General features: G+C 32.2%; 2 protein-coding genes and 1 long non-coding RNA gene across 3 annotated transcripts in view; 1 reads left to right on the top strand and 2 right to left on the bottom strand.

Moving 5' to 3' along the window:
* The window catches only part of LOC135136827 (protein tiptop), a 226,178-nt gene extending 225,475 nt beyond the window's left edge, over positions 1–703 (bottom strand). Inside the window, exon 1 of the mRNA XM_064066254.1 lies at positions 255–703. Within this exon, the coding sequence (XP_063922324.1) occupies positions 255–294 (40 nt within the window). The 5' untranslated portion in view covers positions 295–703. The remainder of the gene's footprint in view (positions 1–254) is intronic.
* A 421-nt stretch (positions 704–1,124) lies between these two features.
* Positions 1,125–23,300, top strand: part of LOC135136817 (gastrula zinc finger protein xFG20-1-like) — a 68,888-nt gene continuing 46,712 nt past the window's right edge. Inside the window, exon 1 of the mRNA XM_064066240.1 lies at positions 1,125–1,181. The gene's annotated coding sequence lies outside the window, so the exon portion shown is untranslated. The remainder of the gene's footprint in view (positions 1,182–23,300) is intronic.
* LOC135133923 (uncharacterized) lies at positions 12,094–12,448 on the bottom strand. Its single transcript, XR_010281219.1, has 3 exons — positions 12,397–12,448; positions 12,214–12,350; positions 12,094–12,151 (listed from the first exon to the last, which is right to left on the bottom strand). It is a non-coding gene; the product is annotated as an uncharacterized LOC135133923 (long non-coding RNA).

Below are 23,300 nucleotides of genomic sequence, written 5' to 3'. Positions count from 1 at the left end.
ACTGTCAAATTTGACTTGATTTGGCACTCATACGAGTTTCGTTTTGTGGTGCGACGAAAGCAATGGCCGGTGTATTTTTTCGGAATATATGTAGTGTCCGAGTTGTGTTTTTTGGGGGCAAAGTGCAGTCGGGTCTGATAATTTTGTCAGTTTGGCGTGTTCTTGTGCCGGAGCGCGTTTTTCGCGTGTCCGACCAAGCACATGTTCGCCACGCCGCCTCGATCGTGCGCATCGCGTATCGTTCGGGCACTTACATTTCATCCTTTTGGGGCAATCCTGCTTGCGTCTCGGCATTTTGCCCTCTCGCGCGGTCAGTTTTCGCAAAATGTTGGCGTCGTTGAGGAACCCACTAGTTCATGTCGAGAACTCAGCACAAGCGCAAAACCAATGGAACAATCAGTGTCGCACTGCACAGCACCGGCACCTCGGACGCGCCTCGGCCCGAGGGCTCATGGCTCGCACTCGTCACAGTCGCCCGGCACGGCACACCGCGATTTGGCGCGAATGTCAACGCGGACAATGAAGAGCGTCCTTCTCGGATGCAGGGCCTCCGTTGACTGAGTGACTGACAACGCGGAGCGCGCTTCCCCCACCACCGGCGGACGACAATCGGCGCAACGTTTCGTCAGGTTGTAGCGCCGGCGTCTCCGGCGTCGCTCGCGTCGTCCTCGCTCTCTGTCTGTTTTTCAGGATGTCATCTCTCGTCACCGGCCCGAGCACATCTCTCAACCTCCTCTTCGGGACCGCTCTTGCTGCCAGTTTGCGAGCTTGCTAATGCGCAACTTCATGGTCAGTTTGACAGGTGGGCGCGGCCTGGCGCGGGCGACGCCTACTTTATGATCTCGGCCTCTCGCCGAGGCCTAGCCTCGCTACGGAGGCTGCGAGCTGTCAATACGATGCACGCGTGCTTTATTGTTGCGAGCGGTTCACCTGTTGTTGATGTTGTTGTTCTTGATGCTTGCGCGGCGGCGAGCAGGCGGCGGGGGGCGGCGGCGGCGGTGTGTGGGGTGGCGGTTATTTATAACAATCCCGCGAGATGCATACATCGCATCAGCAGGATGCGGGAAAAAGTGCATCGTACTTGATGCAAGCATGCAGCGGCGCCGAAGAGGAATCATAGCTGGACGACTACCAGAGATGCAGAAGCGGCAGCGGTGGTCTAGAAGTTCGGATAAACTTTGGTGATCAACTTTTTTAATTTTTGTGTAGTATAATTCACGAACAACTAAAAATATATCATATACTTGATCCCACTTCTGACGTTATTTACAAAATCTATCTAGAGTTTTTTGTGTCAAACAAAATAGTTTATATTTTAAATATTTATAGACTTAAACTGATTTAGCATATAAAAGATCAAGTATAAATTATAGCACCTATCATAAAATTTTATTGCAACAGTGGTTTAAACATGCAAATAGTATAAAACCTTACTAGGTCATTTTATACATAGGAAAAATTAAATAAATTGTGTAGTAATCATAAAGACACGACAAATATTTTTGTTTACACGGGTTTTATGTTGGAAACAAACTCTGAAAATTTTTAGCCGGCTATAATTTATAACGTCATGTTTTTAATATTGTTTTAAAATCTACTTACTATAAAAATGTGATTATCTTTAAAACAAATATTTATTTAATATCATGGTCTGCAACATTTCAAACATTAAAAGCTGTTGGCAACTTTTATTATTCACTTTATTATCAAATTTGATTAGTACTTCACTAATGCGTTGTATGTTATGATTTCTTTATCACCAATAAATAATTGTTGTTGTTATTTTAACATAAAAAATAAGAATATCATTTTTATTTAATGTTTTTATAAGATATCTGGTCCAGAAATAAGTTCCTTGAAGCCTCTAGAAATGTTTGAAATATATCTTATAAAACTGGTAACTGACATTTTTCATAAGATAATCCTGCAGTTAGTTGAAATGTACCTATTAAAAAAAATCTTTCGCGTTGACGTCATCAGTCTTATGGAGGGGACAAATAAATAAATGCGGGCTGACCCTCTGCCGTATTCAATGATTAAATTAGAGCTTAAATTTCAATGTATTTTGTTCAAGAAATTTTATAATATTAAAGTGATTTTTACCCTTATAATATTTTTAAAACATTTTCAAAAAATATTTTTCTCGCCGTTCTGATGACAACCTAGGGTAAAATTGAACTAAGAAAAAATATTGCTATATTTTTTATCAGTTTTTAGGAAAAAAATCCCATTCTTTAAACTTTTAGTTTTCTTTTTAAGTTAATCTTGAAGTAGTGTGACATTGTTCTTGAACATTTTTTTACATAACCTGTTTACGTTACACTCCCTTTAGTACAGTAAAAATTATGCTCTATGCCGGATTAATAAATCAGAAAAAATAAATAAACTAATTTCAAGGTGACAATTCCAGTATAAAGTGACTTATATGCCCCCTGCTACGAAATTAACGACAACAAATAACAATTTGCATATTTTATTAACCCGAATGTCATTCAAATCTGATTGTTTTCGAGATGACAATACAAAGTCAACGTACTTGGAAATGTCGCCACAAAAACATCAAAATCTTCTTCATTTCCAGAAATTAAAATCAGGATGAGTTACCGTTCCACTTCAACTTTAACCTCACACATCATTAATTTGTATTCACAGCAAAATTTCGGCTTTAAAATATTGCAACTTTTTTTCACAATAATATTATTCGAGCGATGACCTTAAAAATGTTTATGAATCCGCTGATTACGAACGTAACTCCGATAGTATACCGGGTTTTGATATACGACTCCGACTCTAGCATTTTTATGTTCGCGAGGTGTATAATCGTCGCAGCGATGTTATATTTATAGATTTTTACAAGTTCCCAGTTTATAAAATTGATGCCATGTAAAAACGTGAAATTTTATTGATTTTATTGATATGTTTCAACATAAGTGTTATTTTTAATTTATTAAGGTCGTCTGAGAAATAAATGCATTGGTAAACTGGTTGTTAATGTTATTCCACTGATCAGAAATCTCGAGCTAGTATTATTAAACTGTTAAACAAATGTGTTTGTAAAGCCATTAAAATAAAAGTTGATGTAAAGTTGTCTTATCTGTTTAATATGCCAAGTTCAGAATCTAATTTTATTCTAGGTGGTATTATTACATTCAAAAATGTTGTTCCGCTGCTGATAATAAATTGGAGTTGATTTCTCTCGATTTTTAAATATCAAGCAGATTTACAGGTTTGAGCATTCGGCTGAGCATTTGATGTATTTTTCCGCTTGGTTTAAGTGGAAATGAAATTTAAGCGTTGTAAATAAAAAATCTACTCAAAATGTACTTACAAATATAAAAAATATTATTAAAACAGCAATAAAATAATTAGATCTGTAAGAATATACGTAAAAACAACCAAAAACCTTAGTTATAACTTGATAAACAAAATAATGAAGCCTGAACAAGTGAATTTCCTAACACGTGGTTATGGCCAATTTCATGACTGTTAACTGTGAGTTTACCAATAATAAACTCTCAACGCAAAATTTTAAATGGGAACACTTACCATGACGAGTTTTTCATCTTTAGGTATAGGTCGAAAAGACGAATAAATTTATCTAATTTAACTTCAAAAGATTTTCAGCCACTTTTTACCTATTTAGACGGAAACAAAATTTGTTTTATGAATCTCGTGATTTCGCGGAAATTTAATCGAATTTATATGTTGTCAAGGTAATGGATAACGCACCATAGCACACATTTTAACACCAATTAAATTACAATATAATTGTAAATTAAACAATTAATTTTTACCACAATTTCTAAACATTTTTTTATTGTGTAGGCATAGTTTAAAACTAAAAACAAATCTAAATCTGATCAGTGTAGTAAAAGTGACCTACGTTTTATTTACTTTCCTAATTATCACGTCGTCAGTTTGTTTCAGTAATAAATTTATAGTACCGGGTGACCCTGATATTTACTTAAATCTATCAGCTGATTTATTATTTCATCTTAATGATAATTTTTTAAAAGTGTATAACTACCTAGCGACATTGATATGAATATTAACCTCTTTATTAATTAAAACGAAACATTAAGACCAACACGATGAAAGCAATAATAACATCGTGTCTTATAAAACCAATTTTTTAACACTTTCTATATGATAAATATTATCGATATATCCCTACTCCACCTACAAGGACTTCTAATTCATGAGATACTAGTTCCATTAAACATATTTAAATAAATGAGATACTAAATCCAGCTAATGCCAATAAATTTGGTAGTCGATTATAATGGTTCAAGATGATAAATCTCGAACACTGGTAACATTATAATAAAATAATAAATAATTATTACCACGAAATTTAAAAGTAGTCCCACCGTTGGTATTAAGCAAGGCGTACCTAGATTTAGAAATGGTCCACATGTCACACTACAGTTATAAATTGACACGATGATAATAGTGAAAATCATTACGGAACTCGTGCTGTAAAGGGAGTGTCGAGCAATAAATGATAATGACATATAAATAACATTACAACCATCCATAAATAAACCGTGAATAAAAAAGCCAAGCCGCACTAAAATCAAATTACGAGCGTTTAAACTAAAATCTCTACATTACCTGCTTTTGCCTACACGCCGCTGTGTGGCACCACTGTAAAGTTCAGCGATGCCAAGTCTAGCGTTGTTTACGACAAACTCGTGCAACTTTTCGTGAATCAAGTGCCCCAAAAACAACCGGTAAGCAAAAATCGCCCACTTAAGTCGCTTTTTCTCCTCATCTACAACCAGAAAAACCCACAACCTTGCTTCGTGCGCCAGTCTCAATCCTAACCTCAAAACCAGTCATCGCCCTGCCATAGTTTTATTCGTCGGTCATAACTGTAAAGATTTATTGCAATAAAGTCAGGATTTGCATTAATTTATTGCTCGATACAGTTTCTGATTTTTCAGTTTGATGTTTTTGCAATATCCACTCGACTTAATAAATTATTAATATGTGGCTTAATTTTGGTTGCATATTCAGTGGGATCGATTTGATTTTATTGCTTGTGTGATTAGTTTTTTTCGTGGAATTTATTCGAGAGTGATTGGAGTGTGGATGTTGGCGGGCATTTATCAGGGCGAAACACCCGGTGAGAGATTAATGCGTCGTAGTTGAGTTGTTGCGTCGAGGTGGCAGCACCTGTCAAGAGAGAGGCCCGACCTTCCGAATAGTGTGGGTGGAGCCTATTTCTGTCGCTTTGTGCACTTGATGCACCGTCTAATTGTCCGCTGGAGGCATGGAGGTTGATGGTTTTTTATCAGAATGGGTTTTATTAGAGGATTGTTCGATTGAAAAATGAGGCGGTGATTATGGAAATGTCGTTAATGAATAAATAATTTTGTTATTAATTAGCGAATTGTATAGCTGTAGTTTACCGGTTTCAAACCTGGAATAATCGAATATCTGGAATTCTGTAAAAGCAAATTCAACATTATTTTTATTTTTGTTTGTTTTACGTATAATCAGCCACACAGACTGAATATTGTTTATTAATGATCAATATTATGTAAATTTTGGTAAAATGAACAAATTTGTATATTATTGACTAACTCTAGTTGTTCTAAATTTAAAGGAATATAACTCGCAAAATTATGCAGACACAAATACCCTCCCCAGGCAACCCTCCGGTTTACATCAATTTTGACGTGTTCTGTTCCATTTATTTAGGTTTTTGGTGCCAGTATGTAAAATATCAAAATAATGGAAGGCGACACACCTTAAAAGTTATTTAACGGTTGATACAAGAATTGTCATAAAGGAATATAATTAAAATGTGTATCCTATGTGTTCATGTGTTCTATGTCATGGTTTTCGGTTTTTCTGCTTTTCAATCCAAAAAAGAAAATTCTAGACTATCAGTGTGGAATTCTGCAATACTACAAAATCAAGTCTTCTTAGAGGCAAGCTAAAGTTGGTTGCAAAACTTCTAGTTTCATCGGAAATGAATTTTTGTTGTTTTCTTTGCTTTTTTCTAAATTTACGTTTTCAGTTCCCAAATGTTGTTTGTTGTGTTTATTGTTAAGTTACACTGGAATTAAGTACTAAGCCATTTTCTAGCTCAGCTACATTTTGAAAACAATTTTCAACAAATTCCATTGAAAAAATTGGTCGAAGGTTTTCAATTTTTCGTTTCGTCAATTTTTCCATTTGTAATTTTTCAATATTTTGTTTTTCTTTTCCACAATTCTGCGATATTTCTTTAAGTTTTCATTTTTAAATTTTCCAGTTTTCCGATTTTAATAAAAAAAAAACAAAAATTGAACACTTCCCGCCCGCCCCGATCTCAATTGCGATGAATTTTTCATTTGTTGTTAGACCGAGGGGAGGAGTTTAATAATTGTAACCTCAAAATTTCTCTAGAAAATTGTATCTACCTTGTTAAAAACATGTTTCATATGGTAATTTCTTGTAGAGAAATGAGGATTTTGCAACTAAGTTCCACCCTTCAGCTCACGATGAATAAAAAAATTCATTACAATCGAGAAGGGGTGGGTGGGCGGGGCTTATATTTTGTCCACATCTTCTTAATATACGAAGTCTTTTTTTCCCAACAAGAAACTGAAAACATGTTATCTATCTTGTTGTTGAAAGAAAACTCTATATATTAAAAAAAAAAAACAAAGATTAAACCCCACCCACCCACCCGGATTTTGAGTGTGATAAATTTTTCTTTCGTTGTTCAACCAAGGAGTATTTAATTGCAAAATACATATTTCTCTAAAAAAATTTACCATTTTCAAGATGTTTAAGTTTCTTGTTGTGAAAAGAAGGCTATAATCAAAAAAGGCAAACAAATGTGTCAAATTAAACGAAGCATAACATTAATCAGGTGTTTAAAAGTACGGTACAAACGACATTATAAATCGAATTACTACAAAATCGAAAAATCGAAATATTGTAAATTCGAAACACTGGAAATTGAAAAATCAGAAAAACGGATAATTAAAAAATTGCAATATTGAAAAATTTGAAAACTGAAAATCAAGGAATTGAAAAAGGAAAATTTTAAGAACAAAAAATTGTAAAATCGGAAGAAACATTGAAAAAATAAAGGAAAAAAATCGTGAAAATGAAAAATAAAAATAAAAAATTTGAAAATTGAGGAAACAAAAAATTGAAAAATTGAAAAATTAAGACGCGAAGAATGAAAAATTGTAATATAGAAAAATTGAAAAATTGAAAAATTCCAAAACGAAAAATTCAAGATTAACTGAACATTTGCGTGCGTGAAATTGAAATATTGAAAAAATTAATTTAACATAGGATTAAAATGTAGAACATGAGATTTTGGGAGGGGATAAACGAATAAATTTTGCTTAACGATTCACAATGATTAGGATCACCTTAAAATATTTACAAGATTTCAGAGAAATCAGTTTTGGAATTTCAAAGTTACATTGCAAAATATTGTTATTCAGTTTTAAATTTTTTCCAAAAATTCTGGATGTCTAGGGTGAAAATTGGACACGGATTCATACACCACAAGTGCAGGCGTACCTTATTTATAGAATTTAAAAAAAACTTTATTATAAATTTTGGAGATAACGCCATGCCATTTTTAGTCGGGATGATTATATGATATTCCAAATAGGTACACATACAAAATGTGACAACAGTCGGTCCAGTAGTTGAGGAGATTACTTGTCTAATAAAAATGGATACAGATACCAAAAATAACTCTATATGTATATACAAAAATACTTTTTTAAATTTTAATAACCAAAAGAAATAACCAAACTAAAAATATATGCAATTTTTGTATTTTAAATTGTCCAATTAACGAATGTTCAGTTGAAAAAGTCATCAAGTTGGCGCTGATTTTTCACTGATCAACACGTAACAAACAACGACCGAAGAATAGATTGTAACTTGACACACTTTTCAATTTAAAAAATATATAAAATTGTAATGAATCCAGCATACACACTAAAAAATAAATGGTTTCACGAATTATAATATCGGCAATTCCTACAATATTTTGTGGTCATATATAGGACAATGATTATTTTAGTTACAAACATCATGAATTTATTGTTAATTTTTATGGTTACAAGAACTTTAAAATATTGTAAATCTGTTAACCACAAAACTGTGGTTATAAAAGCCAAAAATGTTGTACTTGCTGGAACCATATTCTACGGTCTTATTAAACAAAATTTGATAATTGTCGTAACAAAAAATTATGTATTTCAACTGTAATAAATGATATCATGAACGATATTTTATGGTTGTTACTGCCGTACCATTAATTAATTAATTAATTAATTGATTAGCACTTTTGGAAGGAATTAAACAAAAACTCGTATTTTATTGAAAGCATAGGTATATTGAATATAAAATGAAAATATAAACATATAAAGAAAATTAAACAATACTTCTTAACATTATAGAAACATATTTATATATTAGCCTATTACATAATATATATATGATGAATATATGTACTTCAGTTGTTATGTCTGTTTAGACAGAACTATTTATATTAATTAAACTATTTCCATCGTATGACATATGGTATAAACAATTGACGTGTAACTTATCAATCTCCTGAAGTTCCTCTGTTTTAATGTCATTTTGTAATTTAACATAATATGCATGTAAATGCTGATCATAACCTAAAGTTTCAAATAACTGGAACGTTATCTTTATAATATCAAGTTCAGTTTCAGCAATAGAACATACACTGCCAAAAACTGGATGTGATTCTGTGAGATACACTATTAAAATAGTCCCGTGTTTTATTAGTTTGTCATAAACTTTTATCCATTTATAAATAAATCCTTTTTGTTTGTTATATTCTGTAATTGTAGATTTTTCAATAAATCGGGAAAATCCATCCTTAGATATCAATTTGTTACATAGTTTTAGTTGGTGTCGGATTGCAATTGTTAAGCAAATATTTTTTTTTGAGTAAGAAATATTAGATATATTTTTTAGAGTTCTATGCTTTGATTCGAATCTCATTGACCAAAGATTTATTAAGGGACCAGACATTCGCATAATTAAAGGATAGTGAATCATGTTGTGATGCTTTGGTTTTAAACTGTACCCTAATGAACATAAGATTTGGTGATGTTCTGAAATAAGGTTGTTTAATAAAAGTGTAGAGTCCATATCAAACTTTGAAGATAAAACAATATCTAAAATACTCCGAAGAGATAAATATAATCGCCAATAAATATTATTAGAAGGGACCAAATGACCAACCATGATTCCAAAGAGAGTCACGAAATATCAGGTTTCCGAAGCTGATAATCTTATGTTGCCATTCTTTAAATGCTCCTCCTTAATAATAGGTAAATTGCAACGAGCTTTATGATTAAATGCCAAAATCATTTGATTTAAGGCTTCAAGAGAAAATAATTTTGCTTCATATATATAATTTTTCAAAATTATCTCTAGGTCATATTTACAAACCCCTTCTAGGAGATCATGCATTATATCTACTGAAAAATTCCTAATTACGTGAAAATTTCGTAACTGATTCCAAACGGATGGACTTTTAATGCCAGATGAGCTACTGTCGCAACTGGATGTATCAGCGGAATAATTTTCAATATTACGAAATAAGCTCGAATCTTCGATCAGCTGAGATTTCATCTTAGCTCTATCTACTTTACAGATTCGACAACAACGATTAGCTGTAAAACTTTCAACGAAACCTAATATTGAATTTAATCCAAGGTTGTCGCCAATTATTAATCCCAAAGAAAAATATAAATGGTAATTGATACCGTCTACATTAATTGCAATTCCTACGCTTTCTAAATATTTCAATTCATCTATCACAACCTGAAATATGTTATTTCCTATATTTTTACGAGCACTAGATCGAAACAACTGAACAAAAAATATGTTTTCCAAAAGAGACTGAAATTGTTTTGGAAAGCATGGCACCGAGATGTAAACTACACCTAATTTGTTCACACCAGAATGTGATCCTAAAACATTTCCTGATTCAAAATCGTCAAAATATAAAAATAAGGGAATAACTAATTTCCCAGAGAATGATTTACGGATATCTTGCCATAAATTACACTGAACAAAATTCTCAAAGAGACTCGTAGAATCCAGAGATTTTATATAATCTAAAGTTGCACTTAAAACATTAGGAAGTTCAAACACGCGTTTTAAAACCTTCCGTAAAGGAATGAAAACAGTTGTCTCCTTAATGCTAACATGTTTGGGACACACATTTTCTGAGTAAGTTTGTAGTGATTCAGAAAGAACAATTTCTACAGGTTTAATATATAAGTCGTGTTTTTCTAAATATTTAAATATCATATGTTCTTATCTGAACAACTTAAATTTACTTTGAACATACGAAAAACTTGAAGAAATGTATTCTAATTCATTATTTTTGATATTGCATGGATCAAAAGTTGCTTTTAAAATATGTTCTATCTCTGAAAGTAAATCTCTAACACTAGAGATTATATTTTGCACTTCTGAACGGGGCACTGAGTTACTTTTATATAAGTGAGAAATAAAAAGCGCAATACTACTCTCAATTTGATTTTCCTTATTTGCAATTATGTCATTATATAATCTGTTACTAAAAGGTTCACAATAATCAGAAACTGAAACAACACTATTGGGAGCTGTATGGAATAAAGGTAGTGTAAAATTTGTATCTTGACTACTACACTGACCTGTAACGTTGTTAGACAACCACTGAGTATTCAGAAAGTTTTTTCTGTGAAAATTTGAAAGATGTTTGTAAAAAGAGTTGTATGAACTAAATTCTCTTTGACACGAATACGAAATGCAGCGAATATATTTACCATCATAGGAATGTCTATACTTCATATGCAATAATAAATTTTTTTTTGAACTTGAAAATTTGTGACAACAATTCATTATTTTTAAATATTACTTCTCACTCTCAGATTCATTACACAAATCAGATATCAGAGCAGAAACAATTGAAGACTTTTTGTCCCACTCTGTCTTTAAATCATAGATGTAAATTTGTATTAACTGCCAAACATGAGAACATTCAGGTGGATATTCTGCAACAATTGCATGAATTATTTTAAAACAAGTGTTTACACTTTTCAAGGCCGATTCAAAAGGATATGTACAGTTATCGATGGAAATATAGCCCTTCAGGTTGTTCAAATCTGGTCCTACAATTGTTATTAGAGGTTGGCATAATTGTTTGGTTTCCGCATATTTTCGATGTCTTCGTTCCAACATCAATTGCATCTCTTCACTGGTTTTCACATAAGTAATGAAACTCTTCGCTACTTCAACTTTAGACGGTTTCCATTTCTTTTTATTTGTCGTAACAATCACTACTGGCATTAGATACGGTAGTGTTAATAAACTTAGAACAGCAGTGGCGTCTAAACAGAAAATTATTATTAACTCAAATTACAAAGAAATAAATCAGTTGGTTTTACCTTCATTCAAAATATTAATGTTTTGATCCGGAAAATGTTGAGTCAGTACGCCTCGGTATTGGGCCAATCGTAATATAATATGTTTTTTTTTATGTATTTCGGCAAAAAATATTTCTGATTTTTTGGGATAAAGATAATTGAAATCAATTTCCAGCTAAAAAAATATACCACCTATAAAAATGTGAACTTACATAATATACTGTTATATTACTTACTAATTGATAACCTAAGGACTTTTCTAAAATTTTATATTCTTGAAAATATTCTTGGATAGTTGTGGTTGTATTCTGGTTATAGCGGGGAATTCTTACACATGTAGTGGCCTTCCATTTAGCCAAAACTTCTGGCCAAGGTTCTGTATTATACCTTAACCAACAACAAAAGTCTTCCACGTCATCCTCGTAATCTTGACTACCTATTAAAAAAAAGCGTAGGAATTATATCTTCAAAAATTAATTACATACGTACTCGCTATTTCTACAGTTTCATGAACTTCAAGGCGTGATGATGGACACGCAGTGGTGAGAACGCCAGATTTTTTCAACTTCTTTCTTTGATTATGGTAACGATCAACTAATTTACCCCTCATACACTGGACAGTTTTTTTGTTTTGTCTAACATACGGTATATAGTATGTGGAAATATCTTGGTTCGGGAATTCTTGCTTTATGAGGCGGGCTAATTGTAAAAGTCTTCTGGTCGGAATACTAAAATAGCAATTTTTTACAAAAATGTATGTTCGATTTTCAGTTCTTTCGTTAAAACATACTAGGAATTAATGTCTTGTAGTAAATCGTGATCGATTAATAATGCAACGAGATCATCTCTTAATTGCGGTGTTAAATGGTTTTTCTGGGCCAATATATTACGACCTTTTATAGAATTTTGCAAAAATTTTTTCAAATCCTACAAAGCAATGACATCTTACAAAAAAATATATGTGTTTACTTACAAGCTCGTATGTCACTTCCAGATTTGGAAGTTTTTCCAAAAACGAATCACACCGTTTATACGGTACCGATACAATATCTAAAAACACCATTCAAACATAAAACTTCACTCTTAATAAAATAACAGTAAGTCACTAAGCACCTGGTCCTTGATATTTCATTAAACAACAAAAAATCATCAAAGAATAGAGTGTGTGATTTTACTACGTTGGGCATGCTGATTCTAAATCTGCAATTAGTTTTTTTTTTTTTTTTTTTTTGTATACGTCACATTATCGAGATGATCGACATAACTGATGATTGATGAATGACTAATTGAATTTTATGTTTCTGCGAATATGATCAAACGTGTATATTCATCTCCGATGATTATAAAACATTTTTATGTACCATTGCATTGTTAAAAAATATCAAGTAAAGTGGAATTACGTGACAACGTCGCATTGGAATTTACGGTTCTAAACCTGAGGAAGAAGCCACTGAGAATATGTAAAAATATAAGTAAGGTGCTACATTAAAAAAGCTAAGCTGTGTAGTATGTGTCAGACACAGAACATTCTGTGTAGTTAAAAATAATTTAATGATACTCAAAGACCCGGACAACTTTTCTAGTTTCAATAATAATTGAGTTATCGCTTAGTGACTCACCCCTGTATATATATGTCATTACCAAATATCATACAGTACCTAAAGGTAAATTATCATCCACTCTATAAACTGTAGCGCACGTGCCTTTACTAGTGCTGGGAATGGGTTCTTGTGTCTCTTTGTAAACTAAAATTATATACATAAAAATATGTTTTCACTTAAAACCATACATTACCTGAAGTATCACTAGGAGCATCATTTGTCTTAACTACTATTGTTTCTAAGCAGTTATTATCTGTTATTACATTTTCTTCGCCAATTCTATTGTACAACTGTCTAAAACCTTCTTTAAATTTAATTCTGTCCCCATACTTTGCAATCAGTTCTTTGAAATCTTGTGAATCTGTGTTAATTTTTGAGAATGTATCATCATCTATCGCTTCTTCTGAAAAATAATATTACAACATTTAAAAGTGATGTTAATAAAATTTACAGTTATTTATTCGTTGTTACAGTTATGGAAACGAACAATTTATATTGTACATACTTATGTATGCATTTTGGCAAACCACATTTTAAGTTACTTTTAAAAGGAAAAGATACTACACGATTTTGCTTTAATTCTCCAAAATTTAAAAGAAAAAGGTTGGTGAAGATCACAAAAAAATACAGTGTCAGGGGCCAATTCCAAGTTGGTGGCGCAAGTCACTGGTGCAGCGCAACTTTATAATGCTAATTTGGGTATCAAATGCTGGTTGCTAGGGGTGACGGAATAAACAAACGCACTTTTTCGAGATAAATTGCGCCAACTTGCACTGCCTACTAGAGGTGCCGCAACTCCATGGTGCAAATTTCAATGGAAAATTCGACACAACTGCGTTTGTCTTAGTATCAAAAGTGTGTGGCTATGTAAGGTACCTAAGCCAAATATTGCCATCTTAAGGTTTAAAATTTGTTGGCAAATTAAATTTTGAAACCTGAAAGCTATATATAAACGATTGTTACGTGAATACGAGTTGCCCATTATAAAGATAACTTAAAGCCGTATATGATTCAATTGTTTAGAATTTAGGCGATTTTTAGGCCTGACAATATAAGGAATATGGCAATATATGGCTCAGACACCGTATAATACCGTTAAAAAAACTAAGACCAAATTTGATTTTATAACTTTTTCAGAAATCAGTCCGTTTCTGCCAGGAATGTATCAAATGTATCATAAAACATTATTATGGGTTTTACCTAGTACGAACTGAACTGAATAAAAGATTAATCAGAAATTTTTTGGCCATAGCACACTTCGGTGTATGAGTATTTGGAAAAAGATTCCATTTTAACACCATATTTGAATTTTATTACAATTTAGCAATTTTAATTTGAATGGTACCCTGTACCATCAACGTACTCATCAAATAATTATGTAGAGTGCGTTCGTAGAGGAACGTCCTCAGTTGACACTGTTTTTCTCAACCCCTGACCCCGTTGTGCATAACTAACCCATGACGAGAAAAATATACCAGCATAGATTTTTATTAATCGCACACACTATGATGTTACTTGCATCACGTTACACAATTTGTTTAATTTACAACGGAACAAAGTATTTAACATTAAGATTGTATTATATTAATTGGCATATTTTTAAAGTAATGTTTAAAATAACATATTTTTATGGAAAAATGAACTAATTCAAACATACCTTATCCTTATATGACTTAAAACAAATGAACACGAAACCGATCGTTGCATCAAGTCTTGATTGCTTACATTGCAACTATTATACTAAATGAAGCACGTATATTTAGCTACTTACCTTCAAATTTAGCAATGAGATGGGACAAACTCCATGCTTGTAAATATTTTTTTACATTTTCCATTGTCACAACACCACAAAATGAATTATCAGTATCAGAAAACACCAACTAGGTAAACTGTAATTTTTTAATTCTTGGGATAACGAATCAAAACACAAAGACGACTGCGGACGACCACAAATGTGCCGACAATTGTCTGGCACTAAGTGGGAAATTATGCCATTGGTCGAATCGATGGCGGTTAAATTAAATTTAACTATAATTGTGGTTTGTTCAACAAAAGGTTATAGTATGGCAGATTACTTCCAAACATTATGGTTGTTACAACCATTTAGTAAGAGTTATGTCAAAAGAGTACTACACATATAGTTATTGATACTATATGGTTTTTAACCAAAATTGTATGATTGTTACAACTATTTACTTTTTTTCACCTATAATGTAGCCAACAATAAATAGGGATATAACAACCAAATTCATTTTAACAATCAGGTATGGTTGCAACATTTTTTAGTGTGTACAATCTACTTTGTTGCTATTGCATAAAAGTCTGTAGCCCCACCCACCCACCCTTACTCCATTCTGATGACCCTTTTTATTGGCTCTGAGATGGAAGTTGGATTTAAATTGACAAATAATTGAATCTATAGAGACCATTTTTTAATTTTAACATTTATTCGAAAACGACCTTGCCACCAAGGTTTACATACGAATATTAAAAAAAAATCATTTAAAGTAGACACAATGTACTACAAATTAGCGCCGCCCGCTCTTATTTCCGACCCAATGAAACGATATTTTAAGGTGGAGGTTAAGTGAATAGGAGGCGCATCAGTAATGTTGCCTACTAAATGTAATTTTCACATTTGATATGTTTATTTAATACCAGCTTAACACTTTCTAGATACCTTGTTTACGATTTATCAATTTTTTTGCTAATAACTTATTTATCTAAGATTCTAATAAAATAATAATATTTCCATTAATTAACAGTATTAAGATCAGTCACTAGAATCAAGAGACGGGTGGGTGGGCGGGGCTATTGCTCACATATAAGACGGTAACCCCACCCACCCACCCATACTCCATTCTGATGACCCTTTTTATTGGCTTTGAGATGGAAGTTGGATTTAAATTGACAAATAATTAAATCTATAGAGACTTTATTTAATTTTAACACTTATTCGAAAAATGACCTTGCTACCAACGTTTACATAGAAATATTAAAAAAATCATTTAAAGTAGACACAATGTACTACAATTTAGCGCCGCCCGCTCTTGTTTCCGAGCCAATGAAACGATTTTTTAAGGTGGAACTTGAGTGAATGGGAGGCGCATTAGTAATGTTGCCTTTTAAATGTAATTCTCACATTTGATATGTTTATTTAAAACCAGCTTAACACTTTCTAGATACCTTGTTTACGATTTATCAATTTTTTTGCCAATAACTTATTTATCTAACATTCTAATAAAATAATAATGTTTCCATTAATTAACAGTATTAAGATGAGTCACTAGAATCAAGAGACGGGTGGGTGGGCGGGGCTATTGCTTACATATAAGATGGCAGCCCCACCCACCCACCCTTACTCCATTCTGATGACCCTTTTTATTGTCTCTAAGATGGAAGTTGGATTTAAATTGACAAATAATTGAATCTATAGAGACCTTTTTTTTTTATTTTAACACTAATTCGAAAACGACCTTCCCACCAACGTTTACATACGAATATTAAAAAAAAAATCATTTAAAGTAGACACAATGTACTACAATTTAGCGCCGCCCGCTCTTGTTTCCGACCCAATGAAACGATATTTTAAGGTGGAGCTTGAGTGAATAGGAGGCGCATCAGTAATGTTGCCTATTAAATATAATTCTCACATTTGATATGTTTATTTAATACCAGCTTAACACTTTCTAGATACTTGTTTACGATTTATCAATTTTTTTGCCAATAACTTATTTATCTAAGATTCTAATAAAATAATAATGTTTCCATTAATTAACAGTATTAAGATCAGTCACTAGAATCAAGAGACGGGTGGGTGGGCGGGGCTATTGCTTACATATAAGACGGTAGCCCCACCCACCCACCCATGCTCCATTCTGATGACCCTTTTTATTGTCTCTGAGATGGAAGTTGGATTTAAATTGACAAATAATTGAATCTATAGAGACCTTTTTTTTTAATTTTATCGCCTAGGCATAATAGTAGGTAGAATCAAGAGACGGCTGGGTGGGCGGGGCTATTGCTTACATATAAGACGGTAGCCCCACCCTCCCACCCTTACTCCATTCTGATGACCCTTTTTGTTGGCTCTGAGATGCAAGTTGTATTTAAATTGACAAATAATTAAATCTATAGAGACCTTTTTTTTTTAATTTTATCGCCTAGGTATTCAAAAAACGACCTTGCTACCAACGTTTACATAAGAATGTGAAAGTAGACACAATATACTACAATTTAGCGCCGCCCGCTCTTGTTTCCGAGCCAATGAAACAATATTTTAAGGTGGAGATTGAGTTTGTGGGAGGAGCATCAGTAATGTTGTTGTTCTAAATTTGATATGTGCAATATTGTGATGAATATTCAAAATAAAATTTAAAAATTCACGACATCACCTGCATAGGGGCTGTCTGTGAAATCTAGGTTATGTTATCTCAACAAGAATTAAGCCCTCATCCATATGATGAGTAACAATTTCTCACTCTCGTATGATTCTCACTTTCAAGTCTTTAATTAATTCTATCCACTGAATGTTTAAAAGTAGTGTTTTTCGAATTCTGGAACCAGAAATAATCTAAAGGTTTCAAATCAGGTAATCGAGGTGGATAAAATGCCCTTAGAACATGTGTTTTCGGAGCTAAACATGCTTGAACTTCCAACTTTGAAAAAGAAAACTGAAAGAGCTTTACACAATGACCTGAAAAAATTCTCATACCGTCTATAACTGAACGCACCCACATGATCTTTTTGACCCTTTTGAAACTGCAGAAATTGTAGAATGCGGCACTGATTAATTGATCTCATGGAGTCTATTGAAGTAAAATTTCAATATTTATCAACTAACTTAAAAATACAAAGCTATGCAAACTTTAGGTGTAACGACGATTTTTTTTTGTTTTGAAATATGTATTCACATCTCTACACTGCTTCCAGTTTTTATCAATTCAATAAGGCAATTCTAGAAAATAAATAAAACATTCTAAAATAATTAATTTTTAGGTCCATCACTTTGCAAATAAATTTTTAACAAAATATAGTTCATAATGCACACTTCAGAATTCGACGTATACAATTTGCATGGCCAAGTTTTGTTGTGATTACAATTGACCCTATCATGAGTGTGTTTCCATTTTACGACTGAATTATTGAAGAACCGAGAGAAATTCAATAATTCAGGCTTTTTATCGCAGTATATAAATAGTTAATAAATAGATTCCTTTATTTCCCTAAAGAACATTGATACACCTGTATTATATTACGTTTCTATTGTTTCATTTTCTTAAAAAAAAAACCTGTCCCATCCGCAATCCGCTGCTATGATTGTACCTGTAAAAAAAGAGTTGTGTGACCTGGAAGACGCCAACATTGTTGGCGAATCGCTTAAGCGGGCTGTATATAAAATAAAAAAATAGTGAATGTAGAAATACATACATTACTAATTGCTAGTTAACTACTAGAAGCGTATTATCGATTCACGTAACTAGTAGTAATTTTTAGGACATCCACATTTTTAAACCTTAGCCGCCTAGAAAATTTAATTGCTGGCTTCAGGTAGAGTTCTCATTCCCGCCATAAATAACTCCGCTCGTGATTTTTCTCTTACGCCAAACATAAATCCTTTCCACAAAATGACTCAATAAACACATCCTGGATATTCTAATGAATTCATACTAGAATCATCGCCCGCGGCCAGCGCTTTTAACAATGCTCCATCAACCGGTCAACAGCCATCTTTCGCCATAAATAAGCGCGAGCACCGAAAAACACATGAAATTTTAAACCCCCAGTTTTCTCACTTCCACTTTTCACTATCGATCCATATCCCATTACTTTTCACTTTTATTTCGAGCTATTTGTAAAGCTTTTCAGGCGCGTCCATCTCACGATATTCCATATCAAGCAGCTGTTTGAATCGAAACCAGTCGTCAGAGAGACTAAATTACGCGTTGGATTATATTTGGTTCCTGTCCATAAGTCATATTAAGACTACACAAAACTCGCAATAAATCTGTCAAACGCTGAGGGGGGCATGGCAGCCATCACTGGGTTTTGATCCTCTCTCGCCTCTCCCTTCTTCTGCTGCTTCTGCTGATGAGCCGATGGATAAAACGGCAGACTGCAGTCACAACATACCTCCTCATTTCGCCGTGCAACGCGAATGGCTTGCATAAATTACGACAAATATTTAATCTTACACGGGATAAAGTGAGAGACAAAACAAAAATATTTTTTTTTTGTACAGGTAGTTTATTAATACGGACCTCAGATTCGGATTAAATCTTACACGTTTGAAAAAGATGGGAATTCTAACTCAAACTACTGTTATTTTTAATCAATTTAATTTGAATTTTGGCGATCTGGTTAAGTTAGGTCCAACCATGTTGTCCATTATGTTGCCATTGGCGGCGATCATGAATTTTTCGATGGTTTACCAAAATTTTACCGAAATTTTTGTAATCTACACCTCAAAAACAACTTTATGTAAATAGGTGGAGGTCATAGACACTCCAAACAGATATTTTTACTCCCCGAGCGTAAGCTGAGGAAGTATAGTAATCGAGTCCATCTGTCAAGGTGGTATTCCGTTTCCGTCTGTCTGTCTGTTTGTCTGTCTGTCTCTCTGTCTGTCTGTCTGGTGTCTGTATCCATTTTTATTAGACAAGTAATCTCCAAAATTTATATATATTTTTTTAATTGTATAAATAAGATTCGCCTGCAATTGTGGTGTATGAATCCGTGTCGAATTTTCACCCTAGACATCCAGAATTTTTGGAAAAAATTCAAAACTGAATAACAATATTTTTCAATGTAACTTTGAAACTGCAACACCGATTACTCTGAAATCTTGTAAATATTTTAAGGTGATCATAATCAAGCGTTAAGCAAAATTTATTCGTTTATCCGCTCCCAAATAATTGATAACGTTATCTCAAAATTTTGCCGAATAAATCCTCATTTGGAACTTACGCCCAACGCGCTTCTTAGCATTTACTTAACATTACATACACATTTTAATTTTAACTTACAAGGATTATCATAAAAAATGAAATCTTATAATTTTTCGAAAAATCTGGCTTTATATTATTTTTAACCAACTTTTGAGATCATTTTTCATTTTCTTTCGTTTTTTAATTTTTCCATTTTTCAAAGTTTAGGTTTCAGAATTTTTCGTTTTTGCAATTTTAAGATCCGGTTTATGGAAAGCGAATTAAAAGTTAATCGTGATTAATTCCATTGAGGCTCGTTGCTATGCAACGTGCATGCTTTAACCAATCACAGGCTCATATTCTACATTTTAATCCTATGTTAAATTAATCGAGGATTCAAATTTAACTTGCTTTCTATCAAATTTTTCAGTTTATCGTTTCTTGAATTTTTCGTTTTGAAATTTTTCATGCTTCGCGTCTTCAGTTTCTCAGTTTTTAATTTTTTGGTTTTTCAGTTTTTTGTTTTCCCAATTTTCAAATTTTCTATTTTTATTTTTCATTTACCCAATTTTTGAATTTTCATTTTTTGATTTTAATCCCTTTTTTTCGTTGCATTTCTTTTATTTTTTCAATGTTTCTTCCGATTTTACGATTTTTCGTTCGTTTATTTCATTGCTCAAATTTTTCATTTTTCAATTCCTCGATTTTCCAATTCTCAAATATTTAAATTTTTTAATTTTTGGTTTTCTCAATTATCCGACTTTCCGATTTTTTTTTAATTTCCAGTATTTCGAATTTACAACATTTCGTTTTTCGATTTTGTAGATAATCTATTTGTAATACCGGTTTGTACCGTACTTTTAATCACTTGATTAATGTTATGTTTCGTTTAATTTGACAGATTTGTTTGCCTTTTTTATCATACATGTAGCCTTCTTTTCACAACAAGAAACTTAAAACATGTTGAAAATGGTAAATTTTTGTAGAGAAACATGTAAATATGTAAATATAAACCCCGCCCACCCACCCGGTCTCAATTGTGATAATTTTTTTTATTCTTAGAAACCTAAAACACGTTTAAAATGATTTTTTTAATATTCGTATGTAAACGTTGGTAGCAAGGTCGTTTTTCCAATAAGTGTTAAAATTAAAAAAAAAAATGTCTCTATAGATTCAATTAATTGTCAATTTAAATCCAACTTCCATCTCAGAGCCAATAAAAAGGGTCACCAAAATGGAATAAGGGTGGGTGGGTGGGGCAACAAACTGTGTCAAGTTACGATCTATTTTTCGGTCGAATTTCTTCCGTCACCAAATCTTTAGGTAACTAGACTTCAAATCAAAAAAATTACCTGGTATTACAAAAGAAAAAAACTAAAAATTACGACACCACGAGATTTAGATGACTAATAGTTGCGATATTATTACAGTTAATTTAAGCGTCAATCAACTAAATATTGGGTGTTGACGAAAAAGTCAACTTGATTTTGATTTTTTGTAAATATTATGAAAGATTTATATAATAAATCTAAAATTTAATCGATAGTAGCTAAGAACTGGAATGGTAGGTAAAACTCAAACTGACTTTTTGTTACGTGTTGTTCTGTCAAAAAAACAGCGCCAACTTGATCACTTTTTCAACTAAACATTCGTCAGTTGGACAATTTAAAATAGAAAAATTGCATATATTTTTAATTTGGTTAAGTATTTCCTTTGGTTATTAAAGTTAAAAAATTATTTTTGTATTTATAGTTATTTTTGAGATTTGTAGCCATTTTTTTTTAGACAAGTAATCACCGCAACTACTGGACCGATTGTTGTCACATTTTGTATGTATATTTGGAATATCATGTAGTGGGATGACGTTATCTCCAAAATTTATAATAATTTTTTTTAAATGTTATAAATAAGATACGCCTGCACTTGTGGTGTATGAATCCCTGTCAAATTTTCACCCTAGACATCCAGAATTTTTGGAAAAAATTCAAAACTGAATGACAAAATTTGCAATATAACTTTGAAACTATAACGATAACTGCAAAACCGATTACTCTGAAATCTTGTAAATATTTTAAGGTGTTCATAATCGTGGTAAATCGTTAAGCAAAATGTATTCGTTTATTCCCTCCCATATTCTACATTTTAATCCTATGTTAAATTAATCGAGGATTCAATGTTTAATTCGCTTTCTATCAAATTTTTCAGTTTATCGTTTCTTGAATTTTTCGTTTTGAAATTTTTCATGCTTCGCGTCTTCAGTTTCTCAATTTTTAATTTTTTGTTTTTTCAGCTTTTTGTTTTCCCAATTTTCAAATTTTTTATTTTTATTTTTCATTTTCCCAAATTTTGAATTTTCATTTTTTGATTTTATTCACAATTTTTCGTTTCATTTCCTTTATTTTTTCAATGTTTCTTCCGATTTTACAATTTTTCGTTCGTTTATTTCATTGCTCAAATTTTTCATTTTTCAATTCCTGGATTTTCCGTTTTTTTTTTTTAATTTCCAGTATTTCGAATTTACAACATTTCGTTTTTCGATTTTGTAATTATTCTATTTGTAATACCGGTTTGTACCGTACTTTTAATCACTTGATTAACGTTATGTTTTGTTTAATTTGACAGATTTGTTTGCCTTTTTTATCATACGTGTAGCCTTCTTTTCACAACAAGAAACTTAAAACATGTTGAAAATGGTAAATTTTTGTAGAGAAATATGTAAATATGTAAATATAAACCCCGCCCACCCACCCGGTCTCAATTGTGATAATTTTTTTTATTCTTAGAAACCTAAAACACGTTTAAAATGATAAATTTTTGTAAGGAAATATGTATTTTGCTATTACGCTCCGCTCCTCGGTCTAGCAACGAATGAAAAATTCATTTTTTTTAATATGTAGAGTTTTCTTTAAATAACAGGATAGTTAACATGTTTTATGTTACTTGTTAGGGAAAAAAAGGCTTCGTATATTAAGAAAAAATGAACAAAATATAAGCCCCGCCCACCCACCCCGTCTCAATTATGATGAATTTTTTATTCATCGTGCGCTCATTTCTCTACAAGAAATTACCTAATTACCATATGAAATATGTTCTTAAAAGGGTAGAATTTTCTAGAGAAATTTTGATGTTACAATTAAACTCCGCCCCTCGGTCTAATTAGGAATGAAAAACTCAAAAAATTGACGATACGAAAAACTGAAAAAAAGTGAAATTAAAAAAACAAAAAATTATAAAATCGGAACATTGAAAAATTGTAAAAATAAAGAAAATTAAAAAACTGAAACGAAAAATTCCAAATGGAAAAATTAAAAATTGAAAACTCGAGAAACTCAGTTCGAAAAAATGAAACA

This window comes from Zophobas morio, unplaced genomic scaffold (genome assembly GCF_036711695.1).
Source record: "Zophobas morio isolate AGI-343-1 ecotype UQ-CSIRO unplaced genomic scaffold, CSIRO_AGI_Zmor_V1 ptg000004l, whole genome shotgun sequence".
In the NCBI taxonomy this organism is placed as follows: domain Eukaryota; kingdom Metazoa; phylum Arthropoda; class Insecta; order Coleoptera; family Tenebrionidae; genus Zophobas; species Zophobas morio.
This window is presented reverse-complemented; position numbering and strand designations above follow the sequence as displayed.